Genomic DNA, 16386 nt, shown 5'->3' on the forward strand with positions numbered 1-16386 from the left:
AGCCACGGTTTCGGATTCCTTTTGATGGTGGTGCGCTCTCCTCCGGTCGTCAGCCATTTCTATGCCGGCCGACCGGCCTTATGAGGGGACCGTGTCCTCTGACCGTCGGCCATTCCTGTGCTGATCGGCCATCGGTCGGCCAACCTTATGAGGGGACCTCACGATCCCTTGTTTCACCCATGGGAGAGCAACGGCAAGAAGAAGGAAGAAAAGAAAAAAAAAAGAAAAAAAATGAGAAAAAAATTCTCTCTCTTCTCTCTCCCTTCAGCCTGAACCATTGCTTTCTCTCTCTAAAATTGAACTTTCTCTCTCTACTTTTTCTTTCTAAAATTTTCTCTTTCTAGACTGTTTCTCTCTCTTGATGGATTTTTTTCTCTCTCAAAGTTATCTTTCTAAGATTAGCATAGTGAAAGACTTCCTTTTGATAATTTTGATCGAGCTTAGTGAAGGATCCGATCTTAAGTGGGGTTTTGATTTAGGATTTATTTAGATTAAATTTTGAATTAAAATTAATGCAAGAATATAATTTTGGATAATAGGCATTGAAGAATCTCTTAGAAGTTAGCCAATCTGTTCATTCAGTGGTCTGTGAAAGGTAAGTAATGAGTCATCTTCTCGAGATATTTTATATTTATTCTGAAGTTAAATAATTATTCTTTAAAATTATGTATGATTTATAAAATTATGTTTTGAACGAAAAGTGATTCTGAAATACTATGATTTATTGATTATGCATATGTTCAATGAAAATTATGATATGTTATGATACAAAAGTGTTTTGATACAGATCGGATTTATACTCTCAGCCTAACTATATTTCAGTGGGCCCCATCAATGGAGATTATACGTTGGTACTCTGTGGATCCTGCCAGTGGAGGTTGTGTACTGGTATTTAGTAGACCCTGCCAGTAGGGGTTGTGCGCTGGTGTTTAGTGGACCCTGCCAGTAGGGGTTGTGCACTGGTATTCAGTGGACTCGCCAATGGGGATTAAACGTTGGTCATAGTCGAGGCTATTGAGTTACGAGTGTTTTGATTCAAATCGAATTTATAATTATATTATATGTAAATATTTAAAAAGATCAAATTTGTATTGAATTAATATGAAATATATTTTTATATTTATTTTTAATATTTATTTTTAAATATTATATAATATCTAAAATATCTAGTTGAGATATTTATTACTTACTGGGCTATCTAGCTCTTTTCTTTTCTTTTTATCTTTTTCAGATTCAAATAATTAATTGCGAGCATGAAAAATAATTTTAGGACAGCTTTTAGAAGCGAGATTTAACGTTGTTAACTTCATTGAAATTAGATCTATTATTTTATTTTTAGTGAAACTTTATTGGATGTAAGACAGTTAATTTAATTATTTAAATTAAAGTTAAATAATAATTATTAAAATTTTATTTCGCTGTGATGCATTAATATCGTGATGAGATGTCTTGTATGCTTATGGAGAGAGTTCTTCATAAGTATGCTGCGGTTACCGCAATCTTTGACTCGCGATCTCGGGTCGGAGGCGTGATAATTAATATGATATTAGAGCATAAGTGGATAAATTATATGACATATAGAATCAGATATGAGTGTAGGTGGATAGACACTAGGAACATTGAGACAATGACTTATACTGATTATGATATAATTTAAAATTTTAAATTGACATACGTGTACCAGTAGATTGAATCAGAGTGCGCAACGAAAATATAGTGGTCTGAATTATTCTCAAACTGATCAGAACAGTAATTTGATTTGATAGATATTATGATGAAAGATTCGATTTTGAAATTAGAGGATGACATGATTTAACGTAAAAGTAATCTGAATTTTTTAGAACTTAAGTAGAAAAAAATTTTGAGGATGAAATTTATTTTTAGGAGAGAAGAATGTAGTACCCGGCCCATGTAGGCCTTAAATCCAGCCCAACAAAAAAAAAAAATTGAAGAAGACTCCTTATGGAAGTCTTCTTCCACCGCCGACGACTCCTAATCGGAGTCGGAAAGGCCGCCGGGGAGGAGTCAAACTCCTCCCCTTTGACTCTATTTAAGGGGGGGACCTTTCTCCCTTCCTTCCACCATAAAAACTCAGAGCGAAACGGTGAAGATCGTCAGAAATTATCCGTGAAAACTATCACCGTGCTCGTCGCGATTGCTCACCGGAGAGGTCGTCGGAGCTTGAGGTAAGCATATGGTTGTCTTCCTCTCCTCTCTCCCTTCCTTCCCGTGTCAACGTGCATGCTCGTCTGCGACCGAGGTCAACAAATTTTGTCAAAATAAAGGTTTGATTTTTTTTTTTAGTTTTTGGGATGTCGGTGGTCGCCGCCAGCCACAGTTTTGGGTTCCTTTTGATGGCGGTGCGCTCTCCTCCGATCGTCGGCCATTCTTGTGTCAGCCGGCTGTCGGTCAGCCAACCTTATGAGGGGACCTCACGGTCCCCTGTTTCACCCATGGGAGAGCCACGAGAAGAAGAAGGAAGAAAAGAAAAAGAAAAAAAAAAAAAAAGAAAAGAAAAAGAAAAGAAAAAGAAAAGAAAAGAAAAAAATATGAGAAAAAAAAATATGAGAAAAAAATTTTCTCTCTTTTCTCTCCCTTCAGCCTGAACCATTACTTTGTCTTTCTAAAATTGAACTTTCTCTCTCTATTTTTTCTCTCCAAATTTTTTTTTCTCTAGACTGTTTCTCTCTCTTGATGGATTTTTTTTTCTCTCAAAGTTATCTTTTTAAGATTAGCATAGTGAAAGACTTCCTTTCGATAATTTTGATCGAGCTTAGTGAAGGATCCAATCTTAAGTGGAGTTTTGATTTGGGATTTATTTAGATTTAATTTTGAATTAAAATTAATATAAACATATAATTTTAGATAATAGGCATTGAAGAATCTCCTAGAAGTTAGTCGATCTGTTCATTCAGTGGTCTGTGAAAAATAAGTAATGAAATATTTTCTCGAGATATTTCATATTTATTTTGAAGTTAAATAATTATTCTTTAAAATTATGTATGATTTATGAAATTATGTTTTGAACGAAAAGTGATTCTGAAATACTATGATTTATTGATTATGCATATGTTCAGTAAAAATTATGATATGTTATGATACAAAAATATTTTGATACAGATTGGATTTATACTCTCAGCTTAACTATGTTTTAGTGGGCCCCACTAATGGAGATTATATGTTGGTACTCAGTGGATCCTGCCAGTGGGGGTTGTGCGCTGGTATTTAGTGGACCCTGCCAGTGAGAATTGTGTGCTAGTGTTTAGTGGATCCTGTTAGTGGGGGTTATGCGCTGGTATTCAGTGGACCCGTCAATGAGGGTTAAACATTGGTCATAATCGAGGCTATTGAGTTACGAGTGTTTTGATTCGAATCAAATTTATGAGAATATTATATGTGAATATTTAAAAAGATTGAATTTGTATTGAATTAGTATGAAATATATTTTTATATTTATTCTCAGCATTTGTTCTTGAATATCATATAATATCTGAAATATCTAGTTGAGATATTTATTACTTACTGGACTATCTAGCTCATTTTTTTTTTTTTTATCTTTTTCAGATTCAGATAATTAATTGCGAGTGTGAAAAATAATATTGGGACAGAGCTTTTAGAGGCAAGATTTAGCGTTGTTAACTTCATTGAAATTAGATTTATTATTTTATTTTTAGTAAAACTTTATTGGATGTAAGATAGTTGATTTAATTATTTGAATTAAAATTAAATAATAATTATTTAAATTTTATTCCGTTGTGATGCATTGATATCGTGATGAGATGTCTGCATGCTTATAGAGAGAGTTTTTCATAAATATGCGACGATTATCATGACCTCCGACTCATGATCTCGGATCGGAGGCGTGACAGTTCTATCATTGACCTCTTCTTTTCCACCATACAAGATATTGGTCTGGAGCCCCTCATGCTCGACATTGACTTTGTCAAGGATCTCGTTCAAAAGAACCATCTTTTCTCTCCATCCCTTAAGGCAAGCGATGTAGTTAATGTATGCTAATGGATCCATCGAGTACTTTATCACTATCATCAAATCCTCGTACTTTGCACCTCTAACAATCTCTATAATGACCCCTGCTTCATAGTCCATTGGCCACACTTGCTGTCTTCCCATTCTCTTTCCTCCTCTCCTTTCTCATCGACCGCTGCTGACCACCATCTTGTGTCCAAGCATTATCATCAAAACCCCACCAATTTAATGATTATCAATCTTCGCTGCTCTCACTCACTTTGATCACCATTCTATGCAGCAATCTCTAGCATCTCTCTCTTGGAAACTCGAAAGGAAAGAACACAAGAGAGAGAGTGGGAGGGAGAGAATTAATCTCCCATCCACCTTCGTCATCCACTTCCAATCTACTTAAGGGGAAAGAAGAGTTTTCAACAATGCCTCTCGAGTTTATTTGAATTATTCAAATAACATCTATAGTGGTTGAATATATTCTTAATATTTAATATAGTTACCGCACCAACCATGTACATCATTAATTGTATCTAATTGCTAGTAGCTAAATTAAAGCTATTTATATTGAATCGGATGGCGAAAGATTAATCATAGATGAAAAGATAAATTAAGGAGAAAATCTTTTAGGACTCATTTGGGTTGGATAATCTGGTATGAGAAAATAAATTTCATATTAGATTTTATATTTGATATAAAAAATAAATAAGAGTAAAGGTAAAATAGATATTAATTATGAGGTATTTGGTGGTGTTTGTTGTCTTAAGTTACGTCATCAAATAAAGATAATCTAAAATTATCATTTTTTAATAAAAATATCTTTATTTATATTATATTAATTATATTACATAATTAATATTAATTATATTAATATATATTATGTTATATATCATAAATATTTATTAAAAATAATTTATAAATAATATTATTAATAAATATATTTATTTATTTATCAGAATATACTAAAATTTATTCATATAACATATATTTTTTAATATATAATTAATTTAAAAATATTTGTTAATTCATAAAAATATTTTAATATTTGAAATAACCATTATTGATAGTATTTATGTCACTGGCTCATAAATGATCAACAAGATATATGGAAAAAAAAATTATTGTTTAAATTATTTATTCAAAAATATTATCAAAAATTTGATGATATTCAGATTACCTCTAATCATATATAGTTTTTTTTTTGTTTTTTGTTTTTATTTTATTTTATTTTATTTTTTTCTGATACTACTTTTCTGAGTAAGTTTTTCGCCGATCAAGTGTTGTAAAATTTATTTTCAGTAACGCACTCCAGCCGAACTATTAAATAATACTATTGATTATTGAATACTATTTAATAATTAAAAAATTGAGGATAGGGGAGAGAGAGGAGATTTCACATGCAAATCCGTCCTTGGTTGGAACGAGTCCGAAAGGTAAAAATTAGAACCTTCCAAGTTGAAAAATTTTGCCTTCCTGCGGCCAAGGTGGTTTATTCGGGGGACGATCTTTTTGACTTGGAGCCAAATTCTTTTCTTTCCTCCCTCCCTTCCTCCCTCCCCAAAAAGAGAAAAAAAAAACCCATCCAATTCTCCATAATCGTCGTCGCACGCAAAAATAAGAATCCCATCCAAACCAGAATAAATCATGGGTCAGTCATCAAGCAGCGGGAGAAGGAGAGACGATTATTACCACTATTCACCCTCCTCTTCCTCCCAAATCCCTCCTCCGATCTCTTCCGGCTCCTCTCACCCTCCCCCACCGCCCAATTATGCCTATTCCGCGCCTTCTCGCCCCAGTTATTCCAACCCTTATCCCATGCCCGCTCCTCCTCCTCCTCCTCCTAATACCAATTCCTCCTCCTACTACCAGACGCCCAGCGCTTGGTTGAGGAATTCAGTGCCCTGGGCGAGTCGAACCCCGTACCACCCCACGTATTACGGCCCCAATCCGGGCGCCGGGTGGCGATTCCCTCCTCCCCAATCTTCCGCGGCAGCGATTACTCATCCGCAGCCGCCGCCGCCGCCGCCGCCGCCGCCGCCTCCTCCAATAGAGCATCAGAAGGCGAAAACCGTGAAGAATGATATTAATCTGCATAAGGATTCGATCAGGCTGGTGGTTGATGAGCTAAACCCAGATCAGCAGCTCGTCTCCTTCACCTTCGATGCCGTGGTTGATGGGAGGTATTTCGTGTTTCTTTTGTTCTTTTCCTCTTTTTCGATTCTTGGTTGATTCACTTTGTTACTTCTTCATGAATAAAAGCCTAGGATTGGTTGGTGTTCAGGTGATTTACTGGGATGTCAATTTTTTTTCCTTTTTTATCTTTGTTAATGATTGTTTAGAGGGTTTTAGGGCTTATTTGTTATGATTTAGGATAAGGAGAGGGCTTTTGAGCCTGTGATTGGGTTTGCAATGTCTATACCTGTACCCATAATAATTTAGTATTTGGTTTATGATACCTATGATCTGAGCTCTCAACCCTTCTTCCTCTCTTTCTGCCTTGTTTTATTATCTCTTGTATTTGGAGGATGTCCTGGAACAGGGTGCCCAAGACTTGAGACCAAATCCCAAACCCTAAACTCTCAAAAAATGCTCAAAAACACCCCTTAATTCTCAGTTATGATCTACAAACCCTAAAAAACCTCCAAACAACCATTAAAGACAACAGACAAACAAAAAATTAAAAAAAATGAAAAATGGCAGCCGCACAAAATATTGAGATACCAGGCCATCCCAAGTAGTGGAATGTTGAGTATTGGCCAGCCTGGTAACTGTTCCAGTTTTAGAAGCCAGGAATCACCCCTTTTTCATTTGTTCATGATGGACTAAGATTGATTGGGACCTGGAATGCCGTTCCGCCCCATACTGTACCATACCTGACATGCCATACCGTATTGATATGCTGTTTCGGAGCGTACCAATACTACTGTACCATACCGAACTGTGTATTGACATTATACTAGGATTTTACCGATATGGGGTCCGATACCGAGACGGCAGACCTTAGATTGGGACTTTAATCCTTTGTTATAACCTAATTTAACTAGGCCATGCTTAGACTTCTGCCCAAGACTTTGAAACTGAAATATTTCAGTTTTGGCCCGAGACAATATGAAATTTCAATCATTTTGGAGTCTTGCCCAAACTAACTTATAAGAACAAATTTGTTGTGTTTAATTTTTAAATATTGAAAAGCATTTTCGTATATTAAATTTAATTTTTTGAGTTTTGAGAAGGCTTTGAACCTTTCAATGTTAAACCTCAAGTTTTGAAAAATATTTTGACCAAGATTTTGTTATTCTAGAGCTCATACCAATGTGGTGGACATGAAGATTTTCATATATTATTGGTGCCATTAGACAAGAACATGTATCAATGCGACAAATGTTCTTTTTCACATTTTAGTTATAAAAAAAATGATTTCAGTTGTCCATTGTCAATCCATTAAATGAATGATGCATACAAAGTTCTAAGTTCTAAACAATGTATATTCTTTGTTTGATTTTGTTTTTAAATTTTTAGAATAATAATCATTGTAAGCTAACCCCAACTATTTGGGATCAAGGCCTAGTTGAGTTGAATAATTAATCATTACAATGATTTGGATCTCTCATTTTGTTAAATATGAAATGAAGAAGTTTTATTTTTAAAAAAACGACTTTTATATTTGATGTTATTCCATTACAATGATCATGATATATGGGAAAAATTCTTGTTATTGGAAATACACACCGTTCATCGAGTTAAATAGTATCTTTTGAAATTCAAATTCTCATGCTAACCAGAACAAATAATTATTATTTCCATAAAGATTGAATGGTCATAACATTATTTTTCCATTGCTGTATGTTTTTCTCTGTCATAATGGTTATAATCGGCGATCATAATAGATATTGTTCTATCCCCGATTAAACCAAATCCAAGTTGAATAACACAACTAACAGCCTAAGATAATAGTTTTAAGAGGATCTGCTATTTGGGAATATTAGCTTCATGAGTTCTTCTTTTTTTCCTTCTTAAATTAATGAGTTTCTTTGGATTGTTTTATAATTTTCAACCAAAACTATCATATTGTCAGTTCCTTCTTAGCTAGTAGCTTCATAAAAAATAGGTGGCCTACTGCATGAGGCTCTTGCCATTGCATGGGTTGGAGAGGGTTAAATGTACATAGCCTTACCCTAACATGCAGAAAGGCTGTTTTCATGTTTCAAACTCATGGCACCCAGGTTACAATAGAGCAATTTTACCATTATGCCAGGGCTCACACTCAGCTAGTTGCTTCATTCGACTCAACTAATCCTCAAAGAACCAAAGAACCCCACCTTCTCTTCAACAAAGTTTCAGCCAACTATTAACATACAAGGACACCTCCAAAGAAACATAACATTCTTTCTATTTTCTTCAAGTGCTTCAAGGCAGAAAATTAGTAAAATATGATTAAAGTAATGTTTTGCCAACTTAATTCACAATTTTAGTTCAATTCAATTCTTCTATCAAACCAGAATGGTTTGTCCTTGGGCCCATTAAGTTTTCTTTTCGTATGACAATTAGAAAATTGTGAACTAGGAAAAGATTTTCTTCAATTTAGAAATCTGTGGAAGTGCATTAATTATTAAGTAACAACCTATGCTTCTTTGTGATTATATAAAGGCCATGCTTCTTAGGTCATAGTGTAGAAACCCCTCCAAGGCCTTCAAATCCTTGGCCAAGGGCTTGTATGTGCTTTGAACTATGGGCAAACTGGACTTGAATAACTTTTCTCTACCTTAGTTGTATTTATGTTTATATTGTCACCTTGATGAAGCCTATGATTTGTCCTAATAAAGTTACATGGAAGAACTATCTGCCAAGATGGAGGGATTGCCAGCAAACATCTTCATTGAGTGGCTTGTGTGGAGTTGAAACCCATAAAACTTGATGCATGCCACAATAGTCTGCATTCTCATAATCCTTTTCGAAGTCTAACTTGATAAAAGCTCTTCTACAATGTTTTGAAATGTGGCGCATAAGGGTGCATATGTGGCTATGATCTCTTGACCGTATTGCATCACCTATATGTGGTCACTACATGTAAACTCACTACATATGGGCCGAAAGACAATCCACTTAGCACTATTTGGCCATATTTGTGGTTCAGTTAGTATTATGCGGCTGCATATATAACTTCACATAGTATTATGGGGCCAAATATGTGGTACACTCTTATGTAGGCATATGCAGATGGAACATGTCCAAAACTAATGGTTAGGTTGGATTTGGGTTTTAAATGTAGCTATCACCACTAATATTAGGTTACTAAATAATGAGCACTAACTATTAGATATAATTGTTATTAATATTGATATTATTTCTAAAAAAAATATTACTATTATTATTGTAATTTTTCATATCCAAATGGAACATGTCCAAAACAAATGGTTAGGTTGGATTTGGGTTTTAATTGTAACTATCAATACTAGTATTAGGTACTAAGTAATGGGCACTTATTATTAACTATTATTGTTCTAAATATTGATATTATTTCTTAAAAGAATATTACTATTATTATTGTAATTTTGTTGTTGTACTTTTATATTTTATTTTATTTTTTATATTTAAAAAATGCCAACTATATATGTTCCTACATATTGCAGATGCCCTATGTGATCCCTTTGACTACCCACAGATCGCGGCTGCTTTTTAAAACATTTCTCCTCTGATTCAAAACAAGGGTTGAAACCCTTTATTAACTTATGTACTAAGAAGATTCTATCAGCGATCTGTATGTTTTAAATAAAAGTAGTCCAGTTGGCAAATACTAAATTATTCATCACCACTGGGGATGTAAATGAATTGATCTCCATAGCTGGGGCAAGCTCGATGTTGGCTTGGTGATCAATGAGGCATACTTGAGCTTGATATGAGCTAGCTGGGTGAAGCTTAAGCTTGCTCATTAACTCTTGAGCTGGCTCAAGCTTAACTCATTTTAGCCTGATTTGTTTTGACAACTTGAGAAAAAGAGAGGAAAAGGAATGGTGGTCATCATGGGGGCAGGTGGAGGGAGGCATATTGATATTGACATGAGGCAATGAGATGGATTTCTAATGGACAAACTCAAGGCATTGATGAGCTGTGATTGGATGACCAGATTATTGGATGGCAAGATCAAACGTCATTGGAAGGTAAAACTGGGGAGGACAAGATGGTGGAGAGAGATGAGAAGGAAGAAGAAAGGAATAGAGGAAGAAGGGAGCTTCCTTGGATAGCAGATGAGAGTGGGTTGAGGCTGGCATGGTCCTATTCCTCATGTTCTACCATGCAGCTTAGGCTTAACATATTATCTCAACCATTAGATTGACATCTAGAGTTGACTGGCTATGGAGTAATTCCACCTTTGTAGCTGTCCAACCAAATTTTATTTGAAGTCCAGTCTTTATTCAAAACACCTTTCATTCAATTCCTAGTTTCTTTGAAAGAGAAAACTAAGAGAAGTCAAACAATCATAAAGATGTGCCTATCAGCTTTCATAAATGGTAGAAATAGATCTATGAATGAGTGAAAGAAGATTATAGACTACTTAGAAAACATTAGTAGCTTATCAAAAGTAGACAAGTAGACCCATTGAAAAATTGCAAGTCGCATGATGTAGGATAATCAAGGGGAGAATACCTATTAGTGTTTAGGATGAAACAGCTGTTATGAGGATTTGCTTGAATTTCAGTTCAGTCCTGAGTTTTCAATAAATTTGAAAAATGAAAGTTGAAATTTCAACTCTAGATTGATAGTGGATGCAGAGATGAATCTCGAGAATATGAAACTAAGGTTTGATTAGGGAACAAGACAAGTTTGGAGGCGCTAATGCCTTGCTGTCCATCAGAAAATAGATATGTTTTTCATATCAACGAACTAGCAAGGTAATTTTTCTGTTGAAAAAAACAATTGATAGCATAGAATCTAGCCTAAGAATTTAGGTTCCAGGGTTTAACTGATGAGCTAAGATCTAAAATAAAGGAAAAAAGGTTTGAAAAGGGTTGTTAAACAACTGTTCTATGTTGTAAAATTTATGACTATGATGGCCTCTTTACATATCAAGTGCAGTAATTTGGGATCAATAGAAAACAAGGAAAATCAGAAATATATCTAAAGCAATAAAGAATTAAAAGCGAATATAGATTATTAAGAAAAAAAAAGTGAAAGACTATCATATCGGACTATCTATGGAACCTAGGAATTACTCCTGGGGTTTGAAGCATCATGCTTTTTCTGCAGCATCACACCATTAGGGAGGGAAGGAGAAAACTGATATTCCATCATCTTCCACATAGAAGCTGATTACATTTATGAGAAAAGGAATCCCTAATTATCTTTTGTAATCCCAAAACTGTCCGCATAAGGCATGGTTATTGTTCATGGTTACAGTAATATGAATGGTATCACTGCATTTACTTGACTCATTAAACAATCTAGTAAAATCTGGGATCTTTTGTCTCATCCCTTCATTCCAAAATAACGATTAAAACCAAAAATAACCAGAAAAAATACATAATTGGTTGCTAAGATAAATCTAACTTTAAGTTGTAAACCCTAAGTTGCTGCCTTGTGATGCATCATTGCATGATCCTGGATCTCCATCATTTGCTTCTGCTGCCCTGGAACTTGTCTCAAGTTCATTGTCTTCTTCTTGTTCTCTTCCTTTTAAAATCTGATTACGAATTCCTATCCATGGCCTTCAATGTCCCAAGTTCTTTTCTAGCAGCTGCTTGCAAGTGTTTGACTGCATTGTTCTCCAGTTCTCCTTCTATGTGTTGATGCAAAAGGAATCCACATCCTTTGATAATGATCTTTAAGGCAACTGTCTTCAATATCAATTAGGATTCAGCATGGAATGTAGCAACTGTCTCGGATTAACCTTAGTCACCTCAATACTGATAACTTCTTTAGTCTGTGGTGGAGCTTGCTGAGCAACTTGTTCTTAAACTTTTGGAGGAGCTGGTCCAACTTCTTCGATTTGTGGAGGAATGTGTGCCAACTTGCTCGTTATACCTTGGAACATTCCAAAGAGCAAGTTTTCTGACTTCTTTGACCTTTTCTTTAGGGAATTCAGCACCCAAGTAACATTCTTTTGATGGATGAGCAACACGTGTTGCTTTGTCTGCATAATCATCAAGATCATCAGAACTGTCCAGTTCCAGGGTGTCATCCATGGTGGCCTCAACTTCAACAGCAATTTCATGTTCTTGTTGAGTTTCCTGAGCTGCAGTGTTAATTGCAATGGGATGCAAGGGCTCCTTTGTATCTCCTTGCTCCAATCCTGTTCCAGTGGAGCAGATGTGAGATTCCTGGTGCAAGTAAGGTATGGTGGAGGATGCAGATGATGATGATGTTTCCTCATTATGACTCCATGGGTTTGAGAACACCCTTGGGTTTTTCATGATGTGATACTTTTCCATGTATACCTTGGAGTTGTTAATGTTATGATGCTTTGCCTTTGTTGCACACCTAACAATGTCCCAATTTGGAAACTTTGTGATTCGATATGTTCACAATTTTGTCTTTCACAGTGCTAATTAAATCTTGTAGAGATGCCACCATTGTGTCAAGTTTATCATGTATGCCAATCAACAAGTCATCATGTCGTTCTGGTGCCAAAATACCCCTTTCACTTCGATACCAGGTGTTCTTGATGAGTGTACATTGTGGGAAATGTAGGCTCTGACATGATTGTAATAAATGGGCATGCTTTGGCATCATATATTATGACAATGTAAATTGGAAAAAAATACTGGAGACTAGACATTTCTTTTCAATCTGACTGCAATTCTTGTGGCCAGTTTTCCTATCAAATCTGCGGATGCTTGGCTTGTTATATTTCTGCATAATCTATTTGTGGTTTCTTTCTATTTTACTATTATAGCCAGTATACACCATAATTCTTTCTTACATTGTCGTTTAAGTTATTTTTCCAGAGTCATAGCAGTTTTTAATTTGTAGCATTGGTTAATCGATGTTGCCTTTTTTTTTTTTTGGGAAAAGAAATTCCTGTAGTTTGCATAGAATACCTTTATTCTGTTTCTTCCTTTCCATTGTTAATACAGTATACCGTGGATCTATTTTTTAATCTTTGATATTATCTTTTAATTACTGGAATAACTTTCTCTGAGGTTAAGTAATCAGTTGATTTCCTTTCCTGCTGCTACTGCTAGTTCTTCTGCAACACATGTTATTACTAATCTACTGCCACATCCGCTACTGGTCTACTACTACCAGTCTATCACTGCTGCTGCTGCTAAGATGGCTGATAATTTTTCTGCTTCTTCTCTTACCCCTACTAAATTTATGCTATTTTGTGTTCTATAATATATGCTTGTAGACTCTCAAAAAACGGGACAAGTAGATTAGATTGATATAGGTAATCTCATATGTCTCATGAAGCTATTTTTCACTAGTTTTAATGCATGTCCAGATGCTCATTGCTGCTAAAGATTAGATTTGGAATAAGTTGACTGCAGTTTTAATTCTAGAAAGATCTAGAGAATAATTAATTTACAATTAACCATTTTTCTTATCTGTTTTCCTCCTTTAAAAGTTTTTAGAATTCAAATATACTAATGTATCTTATAGAAGTTTTTGAATTCTTTCTTTTTTAAAAAAATCAGATTTTCTCTCAAAGTCCAACATCGGGATCCCTTATCTATAGAAGGTTTATCTTTTTTAAGCTTTTTAAGAGCAAAACCTAATTGGCACTAGCATAGTAATATTTGTAATATTTTAAATTTTTAATACAATGATCAGATAAAGTTGTTTTTGGAATTGAAAAATCGAGAACACTTTTGTATGCAATTTAAAGATTTTCAGCTAAAACAACTCCGGAAGAATTTAGGATTTCTATGTTACTGCTCTTTTATCTGCTGTAAAAGATAAGTGTTTTTGTTCAAAAGTTCTATCATATCAACAAATGATATCACTGGTTGTCAGCACATGCCATAATAAAGTCAAGTGGATTTTCATTGAGGATTATCACTTTGTGTGGTACAGCTAGTTTGCATTTGGTTTAAGCTGCATTGACTTTTATTTTGGATTGCAGTGTCACTATATATTACTTTGCAAAGGAAGGAGCCAATTGTCGTTTCTCTCCAATATATCCAGATATTTACACACCCAGGAAGGTAGCTTTTCAAAAAGGGTTAGGCCAGAAATTCATCCAGCCTTCAGGATTTGGTATTGATTTGGGATTTTTCGATTTAGATGATCTTGCAAGACCAGTAGGTGGGGATGTCTTCCCACTTGTTGTTTGTGCCGAAGCTTGCCCACCACTTCCATCCACAGATGAACAGGTTGGCCCATCAACTGCTGCTGCTAATGCACAGATTACTCAAGCTGTCATAGAGAAGACTAACAGTGGAGCCTTTCAAGTCAGGGTAATTAAGCAGATCTTGTGGGCTGATAATGAACGGTATGAGTTGCAAGAAATATATGGTATTGCAAGCTCAGTTAAAACAGAAATTGGTGGTGATAATGCTGAGGATATTGGGAAAGAATGCGTAATTTGCATGTCTGAGCCAAGAGATACTACTGTGTTGCCCTGTAGGCATATGGTGAGAACTAAACAAACCATCATGTGTTCATGCGCATACTTTTTCCTATTCTTTCCTCCTATTTTAAGTGGTGAATGGCTACTATTTGGGACATCACATTTGATCCCAATTTTGCTGACAGAATGATTTTAATGATTATAGTATTTTTCTTCTTACATGTTGAGAGCAGTTTTTTCTGACACTTGGTGTTATTTTTCAGTGTATGTGCAGTGACTGTGCGAAAGCATTGACACGTCAATCAAATAAATGTCCAATATGTCGTCAGCCCGTTGAAAAACTAATGGAGATTAAGGTGAACAGTGCTAACCGGTGAATCATTATAACATCATATGAGGCGCGCTGGTATGCTGGATTCTACAGTTTTTCTTTTAATTTGTTCCATATTTATGTTAAATAACGTTGTCCTTACTCTTGTATAATAATGTACAGTTAAAGTTTCAAAGTACATTATGGAGTTGGCATTTTAGTTAATTGAATGGGTATACAAGAATGAATGTTTGAATGATGACTGCAATCGTTCATTTTTTTAATATCATCATTGTTCATTTATTCTTCTCCCTGCATGATGTATCATCTTGCTTTAATGGGTTCTTCAATGGATGTCAGCAGAGAATTGCTGCAATTGCAAAATAGGGGATTGTCCTCTTTCATGTTTGGTTAGTTGGTTATATAAGTTATTTTTGGTTGCAAGGCATGCAATGTCAATTTTACTCTGCATTCATTGTACATACTGTTAGACAAATACTGACACTCTTGATGGTGCTTTTCTGTCCATAAAAAATAGTGTAAAATGAGCATTTTTTCTGCCTGAAATGTGGAAAAATGAGTGCACATATACATGCATTGTTACCCACATGTGCAAGACCCTCATTTTGCTTAGTGGGTAACAAGCAGGCATGATATGTAACCCATGTTGGACAAGTTTTGGAAGAAATACTGCAAAGGAAGTTTTCTTGCACAATCTATGAATAATTATTAATATGAACATAAATTCTTCATGCAACTGAAGGATAAATTTGAAGTACCACCAACTCAGTCACTTCTGTTATTCCCTAGGAGAATGAATCAATTTTGCTCTTTAAATGCTTAAACCTGTTTTATTTTGTATGTAGATCTTATACATATGTAAATGCCTTGAAATCTTGGGAATTATTGATGGTTTCTGAGAAATACTTCCCATTTGGCATAACTGAGGTCCTAGAGGTGACTCAGGGGTCTATAAATAGAAATTACTTGTTTGTTATGTAGACTCAATGGATCCAACAGAAGATTACATTTGCATTCGTTTCTTTCTTCTGCTCTTCTAAATGTTCAAGAAGGTGTTCGCCCTGACTTGTGAGCCTGTGTTAGGGTCTTGCACAAAGGAGTGTGCATAAGGTCCAAGAGAGTGGACAACTGATGTGCAAGGAGACACTGCACAATTCGATCTGGCGTTAGAGAATTTGCTTAGCATATGAGAATGTGTTCTGAAGGAATCTTGTCCTTGAAGAACTCTAGTGATTGTCTTGCCACTGAGTTTTCACTTCGAGCATATCCATGTAATGTCGACTTGAACCTAGTAATCCTCAGCATATGTTCTATCCAAGCCTACTTAGTAGCATAGAATCCACTGCCTAAGAGCTGCTAACTTGCTAAGATTTATGAAATTTATGTCAGCATAACCTGAATGCTAGAAAAAGCAAATTTTAGAAGGGATGAGGTGAAAGTCTGTTTTTTTTTTTTTTCCCTTCTTTCTCTGGCGAGTCTCTGAAAAACCTATCTAATAAAGCATGTTTCCCAAAATATTCGTCATAGCATGTATTTATTTTATCACTAAACAGTTAAGCCTATTTGGTCA

At 35.1% G+C, this 16386-nt stretch overlaps 1 protein-coding gene across 1 annotated transcript; it reads left to right on the forward strand.

Annotated features, from left to right (window-relative positions):
* The first annotated feature begins 5474 nt into the window (after window positions 1-5474).
* Window positions 5475-15054, forward strand: LOC105060452 (probable E3 ubiquitin-protein ligase LUL2). Its single transcript, XM_010944168.4, has 3 exons — window positions 5475-6158; window positions 14039-14549; window positions 14749-15054. Exons 1-3 carry the CDS (start codon window positions 5623-5625, stop codon window positions 14860-14862), a joined length of 1161 nt encoding a protein of 386 aa, XP_010942470.1. The 5' UTR covers window positions 5475-5622; the 3' UTR covers window positions 14863-15054.
* Window positions 15055-16386: the final 1332 nt, after the last annotated feature.

The sequence above is a fragment of the Elaeis guineensis genome, chromosome 7 (genome assembly GCF_000442705.2).
Source record: "Elaeis guineensis isolate ETL-2024a chromosome 7, EG11, whole genome shotgun sequence".
In the NCBI taxonomy this organism is placed as follows: Eukaryota; Viridiplantae; Streptophyta; class Magnoliopsida; order Arecales; family Arecaceae; genus Elaeis; species Elaeis guineensis.